Source organism: Chrysochloris asiatica, unplaced genomic scaffold (genome assembly GCF_000296735.1).
Source record: "Chrysochloris asiatica unplaced genomic scaffold, ChrAsi1.0 scaffold00182, whole genome shotgun sequence".
Classification (NCBI taxonomy): domain Eukaryota; kingdom Metazoa; phylum Chordata; class Mammalia; order Afrosoricida; family Chrysochloridae; genus Chrysochloris; species Chrysochloris asiatica.
Window position 1 is genome coordinate 498,168 of NW_006408700.1, and position 26,873 is coordinate 525,040.

The 26,873-nt window shown below is 39.3% G+C and overlaps 1 protein-coding gene across 1 annotated transcript in view; it reads right to left on the bottom strand.

The window, feature by feature from the left end:
- The window catches only part of SHPRH (SNF2 histone linker PHD RING helicase, E3 ubiquitin protein ligase), a 95,676-nt gene that overhangs the window by 53,041 nt on the left and 15,762 nt on the right, over positions 1 to 26,873 (bottom strand). Inside the window, exons 7-13 of the mRNA XM_006872050.1 lie at positions 26,297 to 26,553; positions 20,841 to 21,503; positions 15,949 to 16,200; positions 15,182 to 15,260; positions 10,552 to 10,715; positions 10,184 to 10,440; positions 7,985 to 8,106 (exon numbers count right to left, since the gene is read on the bottom strand). Of these exons, the coding sequence (XP_006872112.1) occupies positions 7,985 to 8,106; positions 10,184 to 10,440; positions 10,552 to 10,715; positions 15,182 to 15,260; positions 15,949 to 16,200; positions 20,841 to 21,503; positions 26,297 to 26,553 (1,794 nt within the window). The remainder of the gene's footprint in view (positions 1 to 7,984; positions 8,107 to 10,183; positions 10,441 to 10,551; positions 10,716 to 15,181; positions 15,261 to 15,948; positions 16,201 to 20,840; positions 21,504 to 26,296; positions 26,554 to 26,873) is intronic.

Here is a 26,873-nt window from a genome sequence, read left to right on the forward strand (position 1 = left end):
GAAGCCCGCACCAAACACTGCCTGGTCTTGCGTCATCTTCACACTTGGTATGCCATGCCACCTCATCGGGAGCTTCTTGGCTATCTCTACTTTACCAAAAGGAGCCCTGGTAGCATAGTGAATCATGAGCTGGGCTGCTAACCACAACATCAGCAGTTCAAAACTACCAATCGATCCACGGGAGAGAGATGAAGCTTTCTGCTCCCATAAAAATGTACAGCTTCAATGGACCTGGTGGCACACAACCACCACCACCACCGACTTTAGCAGACATGATGTCCTTGTGCAGTGACTGGTCCCTCCTGATAGGATGTTGCACCTTCCCACGGCACACACTACTTCTCAGCTTGGTTCGATAACCCGCTGCAATGGTCACACAGAACTCAGTACCACACTCACAGTAATGGGGCTTATTAGGGAAGTTAACACGTTATGATGTAGGATCAGAAATGCTCAGGACACAGCTCTTTTTGTCAAGACAGCCTTTTGTAACTGCAGGCAGGCTCCTCTCTGGCCCTCAACCCCTTGACCTGGCCTCTATCCTGCTCAGCAGTGTTACAAAGCACTTTAAGAGAGGCTGAAAAATGCCCAAAGGACACTCTAGGCCAGCAAACCCAGCACCCCATTTGAATGCTAGAGGCACCCCACTCCACAAGTGAGCCTACTGTCCAAAGATACTCAGCTGTCCTTGCTCAGTGAGCTGGGAAGCGCAGCACTCTGTCTGGTGCTTTGGCTCTTGGTTCTCTTATTGCTTCTCTTCTGACACTCCTCTGCTACTCCTCCGGCGTCACAGCTCCTGGGATGAAGAGGTTCAATGTGCAGGGATCTCACAGTTCAAAGGATGTGCTCCATTCCTTTCTCTTCTATAGTGAGATTCCTTTCTGATTCTGATACGGCTCACTTTATGCCCATATTAGAGTTCCAAGCTTTTGCAATCACAATGCCATTAGCAATCACTCCCTAATGAATCCTTTGTGCATCTTCTCTCACCTAGAACCAATAGGAAAAAAGCAGTTTGGTGCGAGTCAACCAGACTACAGATAGAAGAAACAAATGAAGCAATTCACTGCACTGCACGTCTAAAGTCTGTGAGAGGAAGTCTTACCATGCTCACAACTGTTTCAACTCAGTTCATTAATGAGGCCACTGTTCCAGTCCTTCTTGTTGGAAATCCTCCTCTTCTTTGCTGATCCTCCCTCCACTTAACCAAACAAAATTTCCTTCTCCAGGAACTGGTGCATCTCGACAACGTGTTCAAAGTGTGAGAGACAAATTTTTTTCCATCCTCCCCTCCAAGGATCATTCTGACTGTACTTTTACCGGGAGAGATTTGTTTCCATATTCTCTGTCAATACCATAAATCAAATGTATCAACTGTTCTCTGGTCTTCCTTATTCTCTGTCCAACTTTCACATGCTTATGAGAAAATTGAAAATAGCATGCTTGGGTCAGGCACATCTTAGTCCACAAAGTGACATCATTGCTCTTTAACATTTAGAGTGTTAGAGTAACATTGGGCAGCAGATTTGCCCAATGCGATATGTTGTTTGACTTCTTGACTGCTGTTTCCATGAGTGTTGATTATGGATACAAGTAAAATGACACCCTTGACAACTTCAATCTTTTCACCATTATGATATCGTTGACTGATGCTGAGGATTTTTGGTTCCTTTATACTGAGGCACAATCCATACTGAATGCTGTAGTATTTGATCATCATCAGTGAGTGCTTCCACTTCTCTTCACTTTCAGCAATAAAGGGTTGTGTTATCTGTAAATTGTAGGTTGTTAATGAGCCTTCCTCCAATCTTGATGCTGCATTCTTCTTCACATAGTCTACCTTCTTGGATTATTTGTTCAGCATACAGAATAAATACAGAAGGTAAAATGATACAATCCTAGAACATACTTTTCCTGGTTTTAAACCATTCAGTACTCCATTGTCTTATTAGAATGACTGCCTCTGGTCTATTATAGTTTCCACATGAGCCCAACTAAGTGGTCTGGAATTCCCATTCTTTGCAATGTTATCCATAGCTTATCATGACCCACATAGTCTTAAACCTTGGCATAGTCAATAAAGCACAAGTAAACATCTTTCTGGTATTCCCTGATTTCAGCCAAGATCCATCTGACATCAGTAAGGCTAACCCTAGTTCTATGTCTTCTTCTGAATGCAGTTTGAATTTCTGGCAGTTCTCTACTGACTTACTGTTGCAACCATCTTTGAATTATCTTCAGCAAAAATTTACTTGCATGTGCTATTAATGATATAGTTCGATCATTTCTGCATTCCATTGGGTCCCCTCTCTTGGAACGGGTTCACATATGGATCTCTTCCAATTAGTTGTCCAGGTGGTGGTCTTCCAAAATTTCTTCGCATAGATGAAGTGAGAACCTTCAGTGCTGCATCAGTTTGTTGAAACTGAATATTTCAATCTGTATTCTGTCAATTCCTGAACTCTTGTTTTTGCCCATACAATCTTTCATCATTGCCAGTTGAAGCCTGAATTTTTTCTTCAGTTCCGTAAGCATGAGAAATGCTTAGTGTGTTTCTTCTGTTTCAGTTTTTTAACTTCAGATCTTTATACATTTCATTGTAACATGTGACTTCATCTTTTAGAGCTGCCCTTTGAAAATTTCTGGTCAATTCTTCCACCATTTCTTCAATTCACTTTAGCCATCCTATGTTCAAGAGCAAGTTTCAGAGTTTCTTTAATTGTTTACCTTGATGTTTTATTCCCTATATTTTATATAGCTTTTTGCTTTCTTCATGTGTGATGTCCTTGATGCCATCCTACAACTCATCTGGTTTTCGATATTTAGTGCTCAAGTCAAAGAGGACCTTAAATTATGCATTGCAAGGTAAATGCACATTTGCATATGATTAAGCAAATATTTCTGAAGTTTGAAATTAATTTTAGATTGCTTTTAGAAATCAGATTTTCACTGAAAGTCTGATTTCCACATTGGAGTACATTCAATTATGCCAGGAAAAGACAGATCCTTTATTTTGGATCTTTCTGGCAAGGATTTGTCTTAAAATAATCAGTGATATTTGGAGGGTAAACCAGAACTGCAAATATCATAGGGACCCTCTGACTCTGCAAGGACCTACAGCCTTTGGAAATGAAGGAAGAATAACCTTTGGTCTAATTCCCCAACATTGTGGATAAGTTCACAGGAGGAAAACCGTGACAGTAAATCTGAAAAGGCGGTAAAAAAGGCAAAGGGAGAAAATTCATTCCCTTCAAAACTCCTGAGTTATAACAACACAGGAGATAAAGAATTTTAAACTTAAGAGGGAAAACTGTAATTTTCATTACTGTGACAATCTATACGTAATATATTACTCCATTCTGGAGTCCTGATGTGGTGCTGTAGGAAAGCACTGGTCAGTCAACAGCAGGTCAGTGGTTCAAAGCCCAACAGCCACTCCTTGGAAACCCAATACAGGTTCATTATGGGTCAAAACTGACTTGAGGGCACATAACAACAATAACACTACAGTTTAGAAAACTTTATTGTGAGTTTCTATCATGAGATTTATAAATGTCTACTTTATAAAGAAGCATATAGCATAATAAAAATATATAAATATTTGCTATGAAGCCAAAAGATCTAGGGAAAATTCATTAACTGTCATTTGGCAGCTATCATTTTCAGAAACCAACTAAATCTTTTAAAATTTCAGTTGAGTATGAAATAGAAGGCATATGTAAAAGTGAATAAAATACAGAAAAATGATCAATTTTCAGATATGAAGCTAAATTTTAATGGTTCTAAAATATTTTATGAAGTCTTGGTGGTGTAGTGGATTATGAGTTGGGCTGGAAACTGCAAGGTCAGCATTTGAAATCCACTGCCACTCCACAGGAGAAAGAAGGCTTCACACTCTCATTAAAACGACAACACACACAAAAACTACAAGCCTCAGAAACCCATACAATGTTGCTATGAGTTGGAACCAACTCTACAGCATACGACGACAACAAAATACTTTAAACAGTACACTATCTTTTATATATTTCAGATAGACCTATGTTAAGCAGAGATATTTTTCACTAATGGTGGTCAAGTCATGTGATAGTTAAGTTTTGTGTCAATTTGGCTAGGTCAGGATTCTCAGTGGTTCAGCAGTTAAGGTGTAGTTATCATCTCCATGATGAAGTCTAATATGGTGCAATCAATTCCAGGATGTGAGCTAATGTGATCAGTTCGTATCCGATGTAATTATCCTATGTGTTGCAAATCTTCACTTGTATGCTGTTAATGAGGCCAGATCCAATCTACAGGATCATCTGTATCAAACTCTTTTGAGATATAAAAGGAGAGAGAAGTGAGCAGAGAGACAGGGACCTACTGACACCAAGAAAGAAAAGCAGGGAGTTGAATGCATCCTTCTCACCCGTGGTCCCTGCTCTGTGAAGTTTCTAAATCTACAGAAAGATTGACATTAAGATGCTGAAAGAAGACAAGGACTCTGAATTCTAGTCTTCCCAACTGTGAAAGAATAAGTTTCTGTTTGTTACAGCCATCCACTTGTGGATGATAACTAAGGCAGAATCTGATACCAGAAGTGGGGTGTCTCTCTAGCAGATACTTAAAATACAGTAGCGATTGGAATGGATAATAAATAGTAGCTAGAAGAATACTAGACTGCCTAACAGTAAAGGCTGAAATTACCTAGAAAGAAACTGTTGGAATTACAGATGCCAAAGACAATTCTGATGAAGGCTCAGAAGGAAGTAGGAGAATTTTAACATCAGAGATGGCACAGATGGTGAGAAATCGTGGCAGAGAAATGACAGCAGCAGCAGCAGCAGCACAAGAAAGCCGACTAAAGATGGCCCATACGCCAAGCCACAGATGAACACAGCTGAGCATCTTCATGCCAGAGGCTTCCCTCTGGGTATTTATCAGCACTTGCTCCACAAAAGCTGACCTATTCTAGAGACTGAAGAGCAAGGGACTGAGCTGCCTCAGTTTCAAAAGATAGGGACATGACCTCTGGGCTCTCAAAGGATACAGCCATGATCTCTGAAATTTCTGAAATTGGGGGGTTCACAGTGTTTTAAATTTCTAAGAGTTGGATCTATACCAACTTGGTTCCAGAGTGTGGGGCTGCTTCTAAGCTTGGGCCTTTGCCCAAAACAGAGGGGATGGAATAGGGCCTGCTGGAGTTAAGGGGGTGGACTCACTACTCAGATGGATTAGGAGGATGGGGCTGCCTAAAGCCGAGGGAGTAGAGCTGCCTTTCTAGTAAGCCTGAAAGGCAGCGCTGAAGCCCAGGGTTGAGGGGCCTCTACCCAAACTCCAGAGTCCATGGCCAATAGCTAACGTCTGGAGGATAGGACCACTGCTGAGATGGTCTCAGAGAACAGAGGATTGTTTTCGAGCCTTGACAGCTAATATAAATTGCTCTACTGGATTTTTACTACCTTGCTTTGGTATCCTCTTTCCCTCTAATTGCTCCCATTTGTAATAGAAATGCCTACCTTTTTACCTGTTCCACTATTGGATTTGGAAGCAGACAACTTGTATTCTAGATTTATGATAAGAGGAATTTTGGCCCAGGTTGGAACATGGACTTAGAATTTGGGAAAAACATGATAGGGTTAGTGTGTTTTGTATGTGTTATATATATCATGATAGGTGCAAGTAGGTATAATTGCTTTTATTTAGATTATACATGGAGTAAGGAATTGTGTACATGTGCCATATTGGCAAGAGTTAAGAATGATGCTAAAGCACATAGAGATCGCCAAGAAATGAGGTACTATGAATTCAGATGTCTAACCGTCTAAGTGTAAGAGAATGAATTTCTGTCTCTTAAAGCCATCTAAACTTGTGGTATTTCTGATAACAACAACACTAAGTAACTAAGAAAAGTCCTCTCTAGTGTTCTATTGTGATTACTCCCCTTAATTAATTTGTGACCATGAGAAATAGATATTAGATAGACACCAATTCCCAGTTTTTCTCTAATTAGCCCCTGATATAAAGGAAATCCTAATGTCATGTTTTTATAATTTTCTGCTCAAGAATCACTTTGTTCAGTCTTTCATTACGGACTGAAATAACCATCTGAAACGGCAGTCCAGCCATAGGCCGTACTTGGCCATGAAGACAGCTCTTAAGATGAAAGAGATGATTAAGAATTATTAGAGAAAATGCAAACTTGAAAACACCAATTTGAATACTTTCTATAAAATATTCTAGAGAAGATTTGCTCACAAAAATTTCATGAACCATATTTGACAAGTTTATCAGGAAAATACAGCAAGATGTCCTTGTCTTCTCTTATTAATTGCTGATAATAAAATCTGAATTGTGAGTACATAAAGTGGCAAGACCCCCAACGAGATGGATCTGCCAGGTGGCAGCACTGATGGACTCAAGTGTGGCGGCGGTATTGAGGTTGGCCCAGGATCGGACATTGTTTCGTTCTGCTGTGCATGGGGTCGCTATGAGTCGGTTCCGACTCAATGGCACCTGACAACAACAAAGTGGCAAGAATCTGAGGTCACTTCAGAATGCCAAATAATCAATAGCATTATTTTTCATTTACATGTTTTGATGTCATTTTCAAAAACTTCTGGTGTGGTACATTAGGATAAGCGTTTAACTGCTAACCACAAGGTTGGAGGTTCAAACCTACCAGCTGCTCTTTGGAAGCCCCATCCAAGGTCACTATGAGTCAGAACTGACTCAAGGGCACTTAACAACAATCTAATTTTCTGTGTACTTCCACTTTCTGTTCAAATTAGGAACAATACTTTGAGGAAGTCCTGCTTTAGCACTGGATTTCTAACCCCAAGGTCCAAAGTTTAAACCCAATGTAAACGATCTCATGAAAAAATAGCTAGCAGAAACCCATGAAGTTTTTGTTTTTGTTGATAAGTGCCATCAAGTTGGTTCTAACTCATAGCGACCCTATACAGGGTTTACAATGAGCAGCTGGTGGGTTTGAACCACCGACCTCATGCTTAGCAATCAAGTGCTTATCCTACATTGCCACACCACTCATTTCATTAGGCATAACTCTTTTTTAGTTCATAGTGTTTCTTAGGCAAATGACTTTACTGCCGACTTTTTGCGCTATTAATAAGAACTGCTTCTAGTTAGATTTTGCTTGAGAGAGGACATTTATACTCACTTACATAGTTGTTAAATAAGTTTGTTCACTTATTATTGTAAATACCATACTGGTGATAATGAAAACATATTAAGGAAAAAAAGAAAAAGCATTCATAAGTTTATCACAAGCAAACGGCATGAGTTATCCAATTTCAGGTGGATTCCACTTTCTCAATGACAACCCACCCACACACAGTATTCTTCATTAAAGCACAAGTAAGATAATTCTGTACAGCCTCACAACTTTTTTTTTTTTCAAGTTCTAATATGGCTCAAATAAACTGAAAATATTTAAAGTATATAATTTGATCAGTTTTGACACAGGTACGCACCCATGACACAATCGAGATCAGGAATATATCCAGCACCTGTCAAAGATCCCTCAGCTCCTTTTTAATCCCCTATTCCACTCTCCTGCCTCCCATGCCACCAACCCCAGGCAACCACCGATCTGCTACCAATGACCAAATATTAGTTTGCTTTTTCTAGACTTTTCAGTGTATAGAAATTGAAACATTCTTCTGTATCTAGATATTTAGAAAGCTTTCTGCTTATAACTTAACAACTATAAAGCCCTTTATATCCTTGTATCCCTAGGAAAAAGTTCAACAAGTGGCAGTATTTGTGCAAAGTGTATGGAGCACGTCAGGTTTCAGAAAGGTTCTGAGTAACTGCCGTCCATGAAACTGAACCAACAGAAATTGCGATCAGTAGTATCTCAGAGTCAACTGCGATCAGTAGTGTCTGAGAGCACCTTATGGGGAGATTTTTGATTCCTACTATAATGAACCTTTTTTAGAAAGTGTTGAGAAGAATCAGAGATAAGAAAGCAATCACCTTCTACCTTTAATGATGTGGATGCCTGCTAACCCGTTGAGGGCACAAACTAGTTGCCGATGTGCTTCTTCACACTCAGTTGCACACTTCTTCTGCAGAGATGTCAGCAGCTCTTCCATTGTCATGGTGCTAAAAGAAGAGGCAGATGGTTCAGAACGAGAAAGAACACCCTGAGTGCCGCTTCAGTAGGAGTGCTGCATCACATATGGGACTTTGACAGTCTTCATGAGAGCTTCAGCACTTGGCTCGTCACCTCCGCTTTTACAACCATCATCCAATTTGTTATTACCTCGGGTTCTTCCAGCAAGCAATCACCTATCTGATCCCATCATTACTAAAGCCTTTGCCACTTCAGTCAACACTGTAGAATGAAATCAGGAAAATCTTCCTCAAGTATAACATGGTATCTTAGAAACTGTATGGGCAGTTAGAATTAACACAGCATTTGAATTTCAGCATTACAGCTTATTTAAACTTTTGAGACTAGATTTTTCAATCTGTGAAAACTGACGCTCCTTCAAGGTCTGGTCAACTGACACTTCCAGCAAAAGTACATACCACATTGAGGGGCCACAGACGCAAGGATTTGAGTTCAGGCTCTACCCTGAACAAATGAAGTAACCTTGTCAAGCCTTAGCTTTTACAACTGTAAGTGCACACAATAACTACATGAAAGTTTTTTTTTAGGATTAAATGAGCTAGTGCATACAAAGCACTTACCCCAGTGAGTGGCACATAATAGCTAACATTTACTGTGCACATACTATCATTATATATTGCAGTGACCACAAGCAGTACTGACTGATATCAGCGTTCCATTCTAAGGACAAGTCTATTGCAAAGTCAGTTCTGACATAGTCTAATGTTTCTTCTTTTTTTTTTTTTTTAAAGTTTACAGTATCATTGCATTTCATTATTAGTGTCTTTCTAAATCATACAATCTTATTTGTCTTTGGGGGTCAGAAACATGACATCTGAGAATGATAACATGAACAAATTACAGGCTGTAACTCTGCTTGTTTACATATTACTAACGACAAGATGTACAAAAAAACAAAACAAAACACTGTCAGTTGTAAGTCATTTTGTTGTAACTCAATACATAATAAGTTAAGAACTACTGGTGTGGCGCTGTGGGTTAATACGCCAGACTGCAAAGCCGTTTGAACTGCAAGGTTGGCAGTTCAAGTTCACCAGCTGCTCTTTGGAAACCCTATACAGGGTTGCTATGGGTTGGAACCAACTCAACGGCACTTCACAACAACAATAAAAATTTTAGGACTGGAGTTTATCTCTATGACTCTCACCTTTTATTTGAAAACAAATACTTCATTTCCTATTAGGCAGAAAAGACTTTAATATTTTTAAGTGCTTAGGGAAGCAATGCTGTAAAAAGTTTAATGAGGGAAATAGAAAAGTAAAGTAAACCCAAATACTCTTCAGACTACACGATTAACTGTCAACTGCCCATCTGGTGCCACATCAACAAATTAAAATGTCCCGATCTATTAAGTGCAATAAGCATATTGAGCTATATAATTAAGCAATCCTCCAAACAAAACTCCTGTACTTCTGAGAGAAGATGGTTAGTCATAGCAACTACGTCATTCAAGGAAATCTTAGATCTTAGTCAAATGCCATTCACTTATGCTCATAAGAACATTTTCAGTATTTTTCTTTGCTTAAAGTGTTCAAAAAATGAAATCTAGTAACCTACATCATGGGGCTTCAAAAAGCTTATGATAAAATACTATTTTTTCATGAACTTTTTGAAGTCAATCTACTGCGAACCACAAGGTCAGCTGTTCAAACCCACCAGCTCCTCCTCGGAAACCCTATACAGGGTCGCTATGAGTCAGAACTGACTTGACGGTACTTAACAAACAAAATTTAAGTTTTCCAAAGTTCATGTATATATATGATTTGTTTTCTCATTAGAAACCTGTAGTTTTATATGAATAGAAAGGTTAAGTACATACCCAAACTATAACTCAGATCCTTAGATATATAGTCAACAAATTATTCTATTTACTAACCAGATGGCAATATGATTCAAATCTACAGACAGCCCAGCTGCAATTACACTTCGGTATTACGGATTTGGGAACAACACTTGTCTTTTTGATTGGCCAGGAAGTTGATGACTTAAACACTATCTAAGATTACTTTATTACTAGTAACACTATAAAGAAATTGACACTAAAACCTTTTTTGCAGTGGCAAGAACTCCCCCCGGACCGCCTGTGGGTGGCAGCAGGCCTGCCGGAGCCTCAGCAGTGGGTACAGGATGGAGGTAACCGTCCTTCTGTCCAGGCTGCTGAGCTTCAGGGCCCAGTCGGAAATTTTCCTGAGCTTTGCCACTGCGTCCTGGCAGCACACCTCGTGCTGGCGGTGATAGAAATGCCTTTCCACTGGAGAAAAGTGCAGCCAGTGAGTTTCTTCTGTCTGAGGAGGTATCTGGATCTGCAGAGAGGACAAACATATATGATGGCACCTGAAAATGTAACTTTTCACTCCAACCCTGTTGCTTTGTGCCTTTTATTATCCTTAGTAAATAAAACTTAGCCTACTGACTTGGTCAATGACATCCTTCTTTGCAGACCTCCATAAGATCTTGGCAATAAAGCTGTAGAGGGGCTGAGGAGTCTTCTTGCAGTAAGGGCGGTAGAGAAGTCGGATCCACCAGTGTCTGACACAGTAAGGTTCAACACCAAGAAAGACCACTAACCCAAAAAGATCTGAAAAAAGAAAACAAAAACCACATTCTCAGAACAGCCATTTCTCAAAAAGGACAAATCTGCTATGATCTCCATCCACTGACCCACTGCTGCTGAGTCAATGCCAATGGTGTTTAAGACAGAGTAGAACTGCCTCATGAAGTTTCCGAGGATGTAACTCTATACAAAAGCAGACTGTCACATCTTTCTCCTGCAGAGCAACTGTGGTGTTGAACTAATGACATTTCAGGTAGCAGCCAAATGTTTTTAACCATGGACAACACTGCGAAGTATGAGTATTCCAGAACACTTAATTGTGCTCATGAGGAATCTGTACCTGGACCAAGAGGCAGTTGTTCCAACAGAACATGGGAACACTGAATGGTTTAAAAGTAAGAAAGGTGTATGACAAGGTTGTATTCTTTCACCATACTTATTCAACCTGTATGCTGAGCAAATCATCTGAGAAGCTGGGTTCTATGAAGAAAAACATGGCATTCAGGACTGGAGGAAGACTCATTAACAACCTGCGCTATGCAGATGATACAACCTTGCTTGCTGAAAGTGAAGAGGACTTAAAACATTTACTGATGGAAGATCCAAGAGCACAGCCTTCGGTATGAATTACATCTCAATGTGAAGAAAACAAAAATCCTTACCACTGGACCAATAAACAACATTCTTATCAATGGAGAAAAGACTAAAGTTGTCAAGGACTTCATTCTTCTTGGATCAACTATCAACACTCATGGAAGCAGCAGTCAAGAAATCAAATGACGTATTGCATTAGGTAAATCTGCTGCACAAGACCTTTTTAAAGTGTTGAAGAGCAAAGATGTCAGCTTGAGGACGAAGGTGCGCCTGACCCAAGACATGGTATTTTCAATAACCTCATATGCATGTGAAAGCTGCACAGTGAATAAGGAAGACCATAGGAAGAATTGATGCTTTCAAGTTATGGTGTTGGAGAATACTAAAAGTGCCACGGGCTACCAAAAGAACCAACAGATCCGTTTGGGAAGAAGTACAGCCAGAGTGCTCCAGGATGGCCAAACTTCGCCTCTCATACTTCGGACATATCGTCAGGAAGCACCAGTCACTGGAAAAGGATATTATATTTGGTAAGGTGGTTAAGGTGGAGGGTCAGAGAAAAAGAGGTAGACCCCCAACGAGATGGACTGGCCAAGTGGCAGCATTGATGGACCCAAGTGTGGCAACAGTAATGAGGCTGGCCCAGTATCATTCTGCTGTGCATAGGGTCGCTATGAGTCATTACTGACTTGATGGCACCTAACAACAACAACAACCATGATGATACTTACAATATTTACTCTAAAGATAACTAACAAATATTTAGGTTGAATTAAGTTATTCTGACAGTGCCTGGGAAGAAGGTAATATCTGAAAGAACTAGAGCATTACCACCTAGGTGTTGTTGTTGTTGTTAAGTGTCGTCGAGTCAGTTCTGACCCATAGTGACACTATATAGGGTTTCTAAGGAGCACCTGGTGAGCTTGAACCACCGACCTTGTAGTTCAAATGGCTCTGCCGTCTGGCGCATTAATTCACAGTGCCATACCAGAACTATTGATATCCTCAAGTCAATCCACCTGTCTACTGACTCCACAGCACACTACCACCAATACCACCACATTACTCTTGCATCACTTGCCAATTACTTACGAAGTAACCAACCGACAGCCTAACATCCACTAGGCTGCCCTTCTAAGGCATTTGCCACACTGCAACTAAAGTGATCTTTTGAAACACACACCTAGTTTGGAGATCCCACTCCTACCCCCATGTCCAATTTGTTTCAATAGCTTCCACTGTTCTCAACAGGGAAAAATAAATCTTTATCGTCATCTACATGGAGCTCTGGTAGTATATAGGTTACAAGTCAAGCTGCTAACCTCAAAGTCAGCAGTTCGAAACTCCCAGCCGTGCTGTAGGAGAAAGATGAGGCTTTCTGCTCCTGTAAAGATTTATAGCCTCGGAAACTCTATGCAGGGTCTCTATGAGTTGGAACTGACTCTATGGCACATAACCACCACCACCACCAAGTTCTCCCATGGTCCCATCTTCATCCATATATTCAGTCTCTCAAAGCACATAGTTTCCCTTGCTCTCTACACTCCAGCCATATTGGTTCCAGTTCAGTCTCCTCCTGTCATATGATACGTATATTTTCTACTTCTGCATCTAGGTTATATCTCATAGAACCAGAGATCTTTTTACCAAACCTGGTATAGTTGGAATTTTATGTTTATAATTTTATACTTGTTTGTCAAAGGTATCTTGAACCAACTTTTCAGTCCAGCCCATTAGCCCACAGCGCCACACCAGTACATCATATAGACAAGGAATAATGACAAGTGAAATGGGACACTGAACAAGGCTCTTGCTTACTTGATTTTCCAAGTGGATTGAAGTTACTTCAGCCTGCCTGAAGAAACATACTAAAACAGTGGCAAATTACAGAATGAAAACACTCTAGTTTCATTTCCTTACCTAATATGTATGCAAACTGCACCTCAACCAAGATCTCTGGGTTGTTGCCAATTAAGAAATCATCAAATCTGACTTACATCTTTTAAAGTCAAGCACGGAGGTTTCTCAATCACGGTGGGACTGAAGAGGTATGGTTTGCCTCTTATGAGCTATTTGGAAATGTCAAGAGACAGCTTTAGTTGTCACAACTAGCACCTAGAGAGTAGCACCAAAGATGATACCAAACATTCTACAACTCAAAGGACAACCCCTCCTAACAAAAAATTATGGGTCCTATTGTCAATAGGGTTAAGGCTAAGAAACCATGCTCTAGGACAAAAGGAAAACATGAGACCTCCACTTCCAAATACAATTAGGCAACATTTCCCTGCAACAACTAGAAACAAAAAACCCCCCCAGGTACATTGTAAAAGTATAGTGTAAAGACATTTAAGAGTAATGGAAGCAAAGAGGAAAACAGACCTCAATTCCTAAGAGGTTTGGGAAAGTCCTTTATTAGATGAGTCGAAGCATTTTTTGGAAACCTTTGGAGGTGATTATCTTTACTATGTTAATAGTTTCACACTTCGAATACAATTTATAGTTTTACTGCCATTTATACCACAATACAGTTGTTTTATTTTTAATTACGCAAGAAAGAGTATGTTGAATGTTAACAAGTTTTTCAAAACAACTATCAGTGTTGTTCACATCCTCCAAAAAATCTTTGTAGCAACCTGAGCAATTATTGTTTACATTCTTTCATCAAACAATTAAAAAATTGGGACTCCAATAGTCCTTTTTATCTGTGTATACTTAAATATCTAAAATTTTTGACAGTTTCCAAATCTAAAAGCACACCATTAAATTTGGCCTTTTAACGAGTCTGACAATGTCTTTTAAACACATAACCCAATATAAATTGGAGTCCTGGTGTAGCACTAGAGGATAAGTGTTAACTGCAAGGTCAGAGGTTCAAATCTATCAGCTGCTCCTCTCATAAACCCTGTACATCGTAACTGACTCAATAGCACTTAACAACAACAAGATGTAACTTATTATAGTTACACAAACATTTAAGTATGCATTTTATATATTTATAAAACTTTCTCCCTAAAAATGATTCTAAAAAAAAAAAATATATTGTTATGGGGTCACAACAATAGATGTTGATATCTTTATTTTAGCAGAATGACAGGCTATCCTGACCGCAAGTACAATAGATGAAAACTTGAAGTTTCAGGAAGATTTAAGTTTTGCAAATAAGAAATTATCACAGGATTCATATTTCGATTTTATAACTACAAGTTAATAACAGTTTTTTTTCTGGTTTTATTATGTAAAACATTTCCTTGAACTTCTAAATATTCACAACGTAAAAGTCTTTAAAAATATAATGTTTATACTATGGAAAAAGTGGTATGTGTGGGAGTAATGCAGATGCACCAGTTATAATGAGAGAAGGGAAGTATCAGAAACAATCCAGATGTCTGAAAAGTGGAATGGCTGAAGGGACAATGGCACAAGAATATAATATAGTATTCTAGGGTTATTAATATTTGATAACTTTTATAATTAGCAAAATTATAGTTGTACTATTTTTAGAACTGAGTTAATGAAAATTGTGGTGTCTAGTTGTATGGAGCAGTTAACTGAAGTGATTTTTCTTTTCCTCCTTGCCTTCCTTCCTTCACTATGAGTTCTCTCTTTTTAACCTACTACTTTACAACTCTGGCTTTAGTTCAGACCTCCATCTAAACTGTTTAGGCAGACACAATTGCTCCGTTGAACAACTGGAGTATGCACTATTAATCTGTCTCCATATGCTAACATAAAACCACTTGGTTTTCCTTTAAAAAGATAAAAGCTTGAAGCTATTAGGAGCTAATTATAAATACAAGTCTAAGCATAAATCACTTAAATAAGAACTACAGCAATATTTTACTCAGAAAAAGCTTTTTCAAACATATGCAATATGGGAGGAAGCCATAAATTACCTTCCAATCCCCTCTGCACTGGAGTGCCACTGATGCACCAACGATTAATCCCACTCAAGCGCTGTGCCATTTCTGCAGCCTGATGAAAGGAGAGGGAAATTAGGGGGTGAAGAATAGGAGGAGAGAGACACAGGAACAATGCACATTTGCTTAAGAAAATCTTAAGTAGGCTTTAGGTCCAAAGTGCCTACTCCTATTTAACAGTGATCACACGCACTGTATAGTGTCGGTTTCTAGTAAAGTACAGTGGTTCTCAGTAGCTGGAGGCTGCCATGTCCCCCTGAAGAGGAGGGTTAGTTCGAGGCAGTGTAGACTGCAAAGCTCTGAAAATGACTGATATGTCCCTAGACCACTGCATCCTCGTATGTGAACTCTCTGGTCAAAGGGCACAGAATAAAGACATATGACAAATGAAGCCTGAATCAAACTTCTAGTCTCTAAAGTAGACACTATTTGATCTAAGTCATCTTGGGCCCAAGGTTATCAGATCTTCCTGTACAGCTTTTCAGTTAGCAGAAACACTTACGAAAGTAAAAAAGGTTTACTTTGAGCTTCATCAAACATAAACTGACATCTTATTTCAATATTACATGTAGGTACAGAGTACAAAAATAATTTCAAAGGGTTAAATATAGCTCATAGCATAAAAGAAAAACCACTGTAGAATGTTTAAGAACCAACTTTTGATCAGTATCAACACTGTGTGTTAACTATTCTAATCCTTTCCCCTTCTTCCTTCCCTCAGTAGGGTTTCCAGATATTCTCACTTTGACAGCAGGGCATTCAACCATCTGAGCTTCATCAAGGCAGATCCTCCACCACTCCACAGCTACTAGGGGGCTGGGGATGGCCATATAGCGCTTCTGGTTCCGTAGGCGACGCCCATCCTCACTGTTGCTGTGTGGGATATCTACATAGTTTAGTTCCGAACGAAGGACATCATAGGTAATGATAACTATATCTTGTTCTGCCAAAAAGTGAGGCTGTAAGAAGCCATCCTTCTTCACACCTTGATACACCTGGGAAATAATCAATGTAGACATAGTTATTGTGGAAAGGAACATCAAAGATCAATGGACTTTTCAGTCATTCAGTTAGGGAGTCCTTTCTATTTGCTAAGGACCACCCCAGGCTATAAAACACGTATCATGCCCATCTAGAGACACATTTTAGTCTGGAGGACTAACAGCACAAGCAGGTGAAAAGACCTATCACAGAAGGGAATGTTAGCACATCATCTCGTATCATTGTGATAGTGAAATGACGACTTCAATGGCTGAGCAGTTAAATTCAGAATTAAAAGTTTGAGATGAATCTGGAACAACAGTTAAGAGATCCCTAAGGTAAATAAGCAAGAACAAAGACTTACAAGTTGTTGAAACAAACAGCATGTGCCAAAACGCAATGGTCTGAATGAATGTCTTCTAGTTTCAGATACTGTGCTAAGCGTGCTCTTTGATCTTCAGGAACAATCTGGTTACTAGCTATTATTCTCATGTGACACATAAGAAACAGAATGGCTGGCTCAAAACTGACAGAGATGAGATTCAACTCAAAATGTGCCAGCCCCCCCAGAGCAGAGCTCCTCAATAACAAAGACCATTTTATTACTTTATTCTTATGGCCTCTGATAGCGCTTGAAATAAGAGAAAAGATTTAACAATATTTGTGTAGTAAGAGGAAGAACAAAGGCGTGAGGAATACTACTGTTAGTAAGTAATAACAGTGATTAATACATGCCAGCACTTGATCAGATTATGAACTCGCCACAAGTCTGTGTTGTTTTTGTACTCAAGTAGGATTCTGAGGAGCAGCTGGTGGGTTTGAACCACTGAACCTGTGGTTAGCAGTGCAATGCTTATCCAACAGCACCACACCAGGACTCCACAAAGAGATTTTTTTTTTCAGAGCTTAGCAATCTTTCTGGCACAGAGAAGCAGTTACTATAAAACAATGCTCCTTTAGAAATAAAATTCCGTGAGAGAATGTAAATGTTTACACAAAGAATTTTTTGTTCGTGTGATTAAGGATACTTTTAAAGTTTTCACATACTTCTACTGAAGCAGACTTTAACTTCTACACCTCGGAATTCAGAAGAAGTGGCTGCCCAAGACCTTTTTAAAGTACTGAAGAGCAAAGATGTCCGCGTGAGGACTAAGGTGCTCCTGACCCAGGTCATGATATTTTCAATAACCTCATATGCATGTGAAAGCTGGACAGTGAATAAGGAAGACCGAGTTACGATGTTGGAGGAGAACATTGAAAGTGCCATGGACTGCCAAAAGAACCAACAGATCTGTGTTGGAAGAAGTGCAGCCAGAGTGCACCTTGGAGGCCAGGATGGCCAAATTGTCTCTCATACTTTGGACATATTGTCAGGAGGGACCAGTCACTGGAGAAGGGTATCATGTTTGGTAAAGTGGAGGGTCAGAGAAAAACAGGAAGACCCCCAGTGAGATGGATTGCCAAAGTGGCAGCATCAATGGGCTCAAGCGTGTAAACAATAGTGAGGTTGGCCCAGGACCAGGCAGTGTTTCATTCTGGTATGCATAAGGTCACTGAGTCGGTACCAACTCGATGGTACCTAACAACAACAACAAATTCATGGACCTTGCTAACTGGAAACACAGACATAAAATTAACTATAGCTGTGGAAAAAGACAATGGAGAAACTCAATAGCATCAGTCAAAAAAAAGGCCAGGAGCCGACTACAGAACAAACCATCTACTACTCATATGCAAGTTCAAGAGAAAGCTGCAGAAAATTAAACAAGTCCATATGAGCCAAAGTATAATACTGAGACTGCCTCACATCTCAAGAATAGATTCGTGCATTGAACTATGATGACCAAAGACTAGATAAGTTGTGAGATATTAAGTACATCATGCATAGATAGAGAAAACAAAAGTCATGAAATCCCTGTAAACTTTCACTCAATCCACAATAAAAATCTTAAAAAAAAAAAAGGTCATGAAAAAGGAAAGAAAGGACCAAAATGAATACCAGAAGAGGCTCTGAAATGTGCCCTTAAATACTGAATAGCTAGTGAATGAAAAAAAAAAAAAATCAAAAAAAGAGGTGAACAGATGATTGCAAAGGGAGGCACAAGAAGACAAAGTGAAGCATTATAATAAAACATGCAAAGACCTGGAGGTAGGAAATCAAAAGGGGAGACCACGCTCAGCATTTCTCAAGCTAAAGAACTGAAGAGAAAAATGAAGCCTGGAGTTTAAATACTAAATTATTGAATTGGGAAAATCTGTTGCAAAGACCTTTAGATCGTTAAAGATGTCAGTTTGAGGATTAAGGCGCACCAAGCCATAGTATTTTCAAACGCCTCATATACAAGTGAAAGTTGAGAATGAATAAGAAAGATTGTGAAAGAATCTATGCATTTAAATTATGGCATTGGAGAATACTGAAAGTGCCATGGGCTGCCAAAAGAATCAATAGATCCATTTTGGAAGAAGTGCAGGTAGAATGCTCCTTGGAGGCCAAGATGGCCAAACTTCGTCTCTCATACTTCAGACATGTTGTCAGAAGGGACCAGTCACTGAAGAAGGATATCATGTTTGTTAAGGTGGAAGGTCAGAAAAAAAGAGGAAAGAAAAAGAAAGACCTCCAACGAGATGGATTGGCCAAGTGGCATCACTGATGGACTCAAGCATGACAACAGTACTGAGGGTGGCCCAGAGTTGGGCAGTGTTTGGTTCTGCTGTGCATAAGGTCGCTATGAGTTGGTACCGACTTGATGGCACCTAACAGCAACAACATTAGAGAAAAATATTAAAAGCATCACGGACTACCAGAAAAACAAAACAAATCTGTCTTAGAAGAAGTATAGTCAGCCTGCTTCTTGGAATAGAGGATACAAAGACTTTATCTCTTATACTTGGGACATGTTGTCAGAAAGGACTAGACCCTGGAGAAGGACACCATGCTTGATTAGTGAAAAAGAGGAAGACCATCAAAGAGATGGCAGCAACCAAAGACTCAAATATAACCATGATTGTGAGGATGAGCATGGACAACTGGACAGCATGGGCAAAATACTCAACACTGCAGGAAGAAACACAAGAAGGAGAGAATGCATAGTCAGTCCTGTACCAAAAGGCACTGGTCAACATCCAGCCATTTCAGAAAGCACCATATGATCGAGAACTGACGGTATTGAAGACAGAAAGTCTAAGCATGTCTACAATGGTGGTATTGATGAAAACAAGGCTCCAAGTACACACTGAATACCAACTGATATGTTTCAACACACGTATGCAACACTGGAAGCACTGTCATCTATGCCAAGAAACTTGGAAGACCTGGCTAACTGACTGGGATAGATTCATATTTGTGCCTGTTCCAAAGAAAGCCGGTCCAACAGGAACTTATCAAACAATATCGTTAATATCACATCCAAGCAAAATTTTGCTGAAAATAATTTAAATAAGGTTACAGCAATACTTCAACAATGAGCTGTTAAAAATTCAAGTCAGATTCAGAGAAGGACGTAGGACAGAGAATGTAACTGCTGAATCAGCTAGATCGTTGCTGAAAGCAAATTACACCAGAAAGATTTTTATGTATGTTTTATAGACAATGCAAAGGCATCTGAATGTAGGGATCACAACGTATTATGTATAAGACTGCGAAGAACTGAATTCTATAACACTTAGTTGTGCTCATGTGGAACCAAGAAGCAGTGGTTTTAAACACTGCATGGTTTAATATCAAGAAAAGTATACATTAGGGTTGTGTCCTTTCACTACATTTATTCAATCTGTATCCTGAAGAAACAATCAGAGAAGATTGATCATAGGAAGAAGAATGCAGTATTAGGATTGAAGGAAGGTTCAATTACAACCTGTGATATGCAGACAACAAAGCCTTGGTAGCTAAAAGAGAAGAGGACTTGAAGCACCTGCTAATGAAGATCAAAGACTACAGCCTTCATTATGGATTACACCTCAACATAAAAAAGCAAAATCCTAAAATTAATGAATCAACATGCAACATCATGATATATGGAGAAGATACTGAAAGTTGTTTCTTACTTGGGCCCACAACTAACTCCCATGGAAACAGCAGTTAAGAAATCAAAGGCAGTACTGCATTATGCAAATCTGTTGCAAACAACTTCATGAAAATGTTAAAAAGCGACGGTTTCACTTTGAAAACTTAGGTATGCCTGACCTAAGACAGGGTATTTTCAATTACCTTATAAGCATATGAAAGCTGGGCAAAGAATAAGGAAGGCCAAAGAAGAATTGATTTCTTTGAATGATGGTGTTGGTGAAGAACATGGACTGCCAGAAGAACAAGTATGTCTGTCTTGGAATAAGTACAGCCAGAAAACTCCTACGAAGTGATGATAGTGTGATTTCATCTTATGTACTTCAGACATGTTATCAGAAGGGACCAGTCCCTGGAGAAGGACATCATGCTTGGCAAAGTGGAGGGTTAGTGACAAAGATGACGACTATGAATGAGATGGACTGACACAGTGCTCCAACAATGGGCTCAAACAGACTAAGGGTTATGAGAAGGGGGCAAGACTGGGCAGTGTTTTGTTCAGTAGTAAATCGGGTCACTGTGAGTGGGCACTGTCTTGACAGCACCTGATTAACAATAGCATCTTACCAAGATGAGCACATAGCATCTTACCAAGACTCTCAGCGATGAAGACCTCACATGCCTGTTGATCTCATCCACCCACTGATGGCAGATGGAACTTGGGGAAATGATCAGAGTTGCTCGGGTTGATACTGGCTCCATTGCAACAAGGCAGTGGGGACAGTAAAAAGGCTTAATCTTCAGATCCTTCTCTTCATAATTCACACATTTTGCATGTTGCCACAGTTGGCACTTCAGACACTGCACACGAGCCTTATGGTCTATCCGGCCAAGTTCACCACAGATGCACTCAAAGCGATAATTAGAGGAGTTAGAGGGACTCAAGCTATTACAATGTTGCACATCCCCGCCAGTTAGCTCTAGAGACTCAGCATGGTGCTCTGCATTAGGTTCTTGCTTTGCTTCAGAGACCAATGTACTGGTAGACATGGTGACATCAGTAATTCCAGAGTCACTGGCAGTAGGACAGGGTCCTTCTGAGTTGGGATTGATGTTGGGTTGACTATTTCCTATTTTTGCGGCAGAAACAGGCTTTTTCCTCAACTTACATCGAGTTTTTCTGGGCTTATAGTAATAATAATAAGGGTCAGCATCATCGTCAGAGGTGTTGGATGGTAAGTATTCAGAATCAGTATCCTTGTTTCCTGATTTTCTGGATTCTCTCTGAAGTTTCCTTGGACTCCCTATTATTGCCTGTTAAAAAATAATTTGTTAATTATTTTAACAGACAAGTTTTTTTCTTTAATTGAAAAAAAAACTTTTTTTATTGTGAATCATGTGAAGGTTTACAGATGAGATCATCAAATTTGCATTAAAAAAAATCAGCACTTTGTTTCACCTCACTGACTGCAATCCCCTCCTGGCAACAATAGTTATCCCATTTCCTCCCTGTGGTTACCCGTGTACAGATATCCTCTTTCAAGCTCTTAAATATTATATATAAACATATATATATATATATATATATATATATATAGATCTCCAGCACTGCAGAATAATGCACTGGACTGAAAAGTCAGCTGCACTGCAAGGTTGTCAGTTCAATTCCACCAGTCACTTCTCAGTAATCCCACACAGGGGTTACTATGGATCAGAACCAGCTCAACAGTATGTAACAACATATATATATACACACATACATATATAGATTAGTGGTGGTGGTTATATGCCGTGGAGTCGGTTCCGACTCATAGCGACCCTGTACAGGATTTCTGAGGCTGTAAGTCTTTATAGGAGCAGAAAGCTTCCTGTTTCTTCTGCAGAACTGCTGATAGTTTCAAACTGCTAACCTTGAGATTAGCAGCATGACTCGTAACCAATACACTATCAGAGTTCTCTCTCTCTATATATATATATACATACATACATATATATATACACACACACACATCCACTTTTCTTCCCATATCCATTCATCCTGTGTCTATGCTAGGCAGATTTCTGAAATGAAATTCCCAACATTATGTGCTGTACATAAAATTTTAGTAGTTAGCCTTTGCAACCCACTCCCTTCCCTGAGGAGAGTCACTCCTGATCATTAAGTTCCAATCTGTCCTCTCTAAAAATCCTCTCTGTAATGAGGACATGGAGAAATAGAGCAGCTCAGGGCTCTAGATTCATTGAAAGAGGAAGATTGTGTGCTTGCAGCCAGGAGGCAGGCTTGCAGAATCTGCCCTTTGGTTGTTCAAATGATTAATATATTCTTGATTGTTTTTTTGTACATCAAGGAAAAAAAAAAAAAAAAAAAAAAAAACCTAGTCAAAGAATTAAAGAATTAGGCCATACTGTTCTGTAGCTGAGATTTGGAAAGAACAGGAAGATGAAGGGCAACTAAGTGTAATCAAACCGTAAGGTCAACAGTTCAAATCTAACAGTCACTCCTCAGGAGAAAGATGAGGCTTTCTGTTCCCATAAAGATTTACGGCCTCAGAAACCTAATACAGGGTCGCTATGAGTTGGAACCTATTCCATGACACATCACCACTACCACTAAATGTGATAATTGGCTTCTTGTAATTCGTAGTTTATCTAAATCAGGAAAATATTTTAGTAACTAAGAATAAATAAACAAAATAAGGCAATTATAAACATATCAACCAATAAAACCTAGCATGAATAGAAAGTAAAAGTTAATATATTTGTACTACTACAAGTAGCAAATAAATTACTTCTTCCTTCTGATGCCCTACTCCTGCGGTTATTTAGTGAATGCTAGCTCTGTGTTAGGCATCATCATACAAACATAGGTATGTGTTGCTTAAAATCTGGTCTGCTTCAGCAACTGTAAATATATTCATGGTTCCACATGTTATATGAGTTTAGAAATCCCAATAGAAGAACAGGACATAGTGTACCTACTTTGCTGAGTACAAAGATTCCACCTCTCTCTCTCTACCTCTCCAAGTCCTGGATCTACCCATCCCTGAGCACCAGGGAGCAGGGGATTCTGACGCTCATCTGCAGCTACCCAAGAGAGACTATCACCTGACTCACACCTAGATGTGAGCATGTGACTAAATGTAAACCAAAGAGACATGATCTGAGGTGATACACACCACTTCCATGTCATCTCCTTCAAGAGAAAGCTACCTACCTTGGGAAGTCTTTCTCTCCTTGCTGATTAAGAAATGGCAACACCTATAGAGAGGAGCCCTAGACTCCTACTGTGGTGCTGTAGGATCAGCACTGGACTATGAACCGTAAGGTCATCAGGTTCAAACCCACCAACAGCTCCTTGGAGACCCTATACAGGGTCGGGAGCACCTTAATAGCACTTAACAACAGAGTGCAGCCCTGGTAGCATAGTGGGTTATGCATGGACTACTAATCTCAATGTCAGCAGTTCAAATCTACCAGGTGCTCTTGGGAAAAATATGAGACCTTCTGCTCCCGTAAAGATTTACAGCCTCAAAAACACTATTATAGCATTTAAATGAGTTGGAACAGACTCAATGACACACAGTAGCAGCAGAGAAGTTGCTTTGACCAGAGAGAAGGAAGTCACATGAGACATCTCTTGGCCCCTGGATGACTTTATGAAATGCAATCACTCTGCAAGCCTTGGACCACTCACCTCTGCACTGTAGAGATAATCAGCCTTCTATATTATTTAATTGGCAGCGTTTGGGGACCATCTTCTTATACAACAATTTCATTAATCATTTAACTAGTTAAATGATCAATTAAATGTGCACAACTATACTGACTATCAAGGTGCTCCCATAAAACTTCTTGTCAAATCTAGGATTTCAGGCTCATGTGGTGCTGTAAGATAAGCACGGGACTGCTAATTATAAGGCTGGCAGATGAAAACTACCAGGCACTCCTTGGAAACCTTATACAGGGTCATTATGAGTTGAGTCCAACTCAACAGCACTTAACAATAACTACTGATATACCTAGTCACATCATAGAACGGTTAAAAAGTTTATACTGGCTTTTAAAGTTTTGTTGTTAAATGCCACTGAGTTGGTGACAACTCATAGGGACTATGTACAGAGGGTTTCCGTGGCTAGTGGATTCGAATCGCTAACTTTGCAGAGTTTATCCTACATTGCCACACCAGGATAACTCTCAAGCTTTAGTATGTATGAAAATAAACAGGTCTCTAGTGTAGCCCAGACATTTGTACATTTCGTTATAATATTTGACTTTATCTTCCCGAGCGGACCTTTGAAATTTTCTGTTTAACTCTTGTACCTCCTAATTTTTTTCCATTTGCTTTAGCATCTCTACACTGGAGAACAAGTTTCAGTGTCTCTTCTGACATCCATTTTGATCTTTTCCTTCTCTCTTGTCTTCTCAATCATTTTTTGCTTTCTTCCTGTATGACCTTCTTGATGTCATCCCACAACTCTTCTGGTCTCCAGTCTTTAGTGTCTAACGTATCAAATCTGTTCTTCAGATGATCTTTTCACTTTCTTCAGCATCAGTTTGAATTTGCATATGAGGAATTGATGGTCTGTTCCACAGTCTGCCCCTGCCTTGTTTTGGCTGATGATACGGTGTTTTTCCACCGCCTCTTTCCACAGATGTAATCAATTTGATTTCTGTGTATTCCATCTGGTGAGGTCCATGTGTATAATCGTCTCTTATTTTGTCTAAAGAAAGTATTTGAAATGAACAAATCATTGGTTTTGCAGAATTCTATCATGCGATCTCCAACATCATTTCTATCACCAAGGCCACAGATATTTTCCAACTACTGACCCTTCCCTCTTTGCTTCCAAGCTTTGCACTTCAATCACCAGTAATGATTAATACATTTTGATTGCATGTTTGATCACTTTCAAATTGAAGAAGTTGGTAGGATTCTTCTATTTCATCCTCACTGGCTTTAGTGGTTGGTACGTAAATTTGAATAATAGTGGTATTAACTGGGCTTCCCTGTAGGCGCATGGATATTATCCTATCACTTATAGCATTGTACCTCATGGCTGATCTGGATATGTTCTTTTTGACAATGAATGCAACACCATTCCTCTTCAATTTTTTCATTCCCGGCATAGGAAACCATGTGGTTGTCAGATTCAAAATGGCCACTATCAGTCCACTTCAGCTCACTAATGCCTAAAGTATTCAAAGTTTGTGTTCCATTTCATTTCTGACAATTTCCAATTTTCCTAGACTCGTACTTTGTACATTCCATGTTCCGATTTTCAATGGATGTTTATAGCTGTTTCTCTTCATGTTGAGTTGTGCCCATCAGAAAATTAAGGCTTTACTGAGGGCTTGACTCCATTTGCGTCACCACGGTCATTTCCCGGCACTGGATCTGACAAAGTTTCCACAGTCTGAGTTGTTGTCAGTCTTTCTGTAACTCAGGATTGAAAATACTGTAACTATTGTCATAAAAGCAAACTGAAATTATTGTCCCAACAGAAGCAATTTTATAACAAAATATAAGTTTTATGAGGATGCAGGGAAAAATCAGAATTACATAAAAAGATTCAAATTGTATATAAAGTGCTAGGCAAATTTAAGATATTTGTAATTATCTTAAAGTCTGGGGCAAACTTTTAAACTGCACAAAATGGCATGATTAGGATAGGGGGGCTCATTTAAATTTTGTTATGCTTAAAGAAGTCATTTAGACTGCATTCAGTAAGGATTTATTGAGTGTATGCTACATATTTCTCTGTGCATTATATTGTTGTTGTGTGCTGTTGAGTCAGTTCTGACTGTGTAGGGTTTCTAAAAGCAGCTGATGGACTTAAACTACCAGCCTTGTGGTTACCAGTCCAGTGCTTATCCTACAACTCTAGTAGAGGCATTATTTTGGTTATCGGTAACCAAAATAATGTCTCTACTCTCTACTTGCTATGTGCAGAAAATAGCAAACCCAAGTCAGAAGCGCCTAAGAGCCTGTACCAATGAGTTAGTTTACTTTGCTTTTGAACTTGAGATGTTAAGAACTTCAGTGCCTAGGAGGTCTGCCAAGTTACTCTGTAAAGCATCACATCTAGGTATTTCAAAAGTGCCATTACCTGTTTTTTTGTTTTATCACATATATTTTCTTCCTTGTAATTCTTCCCCAATGTAAAAGTCCCAGAAAAACCATGGCCTTTGATCTGTTTCACAAGACCTTCGAAAATTAAACATTTCAGCATCCGTTTTAGTAGACTCCTATTCCGTTGAACATCGTACTGGTATATAGAACTGACATACTTATAGATGGAAAGAATGGACACTCCTTTCTTCCCATTCATTTCTTTCACAGCTGTCAATATCATCACACGCGTGGCTAAATGGAAAGAATATGCCAAATCAGTCAAAACAATTAGAAAGAAAAGAGAGCATTAGCTAATCATAATCCAGTATGGTTTGAGGTTTGAGCTAAGAAAGAAATAAATCAAAAGGTTTAATGTCGGTAGGTTTTCTGTTCAGCAGTATTTTGAAGACTATGTAATAAAAAATTATCACATGACATTAGGACATAAACTATTTGAACAGGAAATAAATTAAGGATAAGTTGTTAGCATGTTATTCACGCTAATATGCTAATCTTACAAGCCAGTTATCATTCAAAAGGAAAAAGAAACAAACAAAAACCCCAAACCTCAA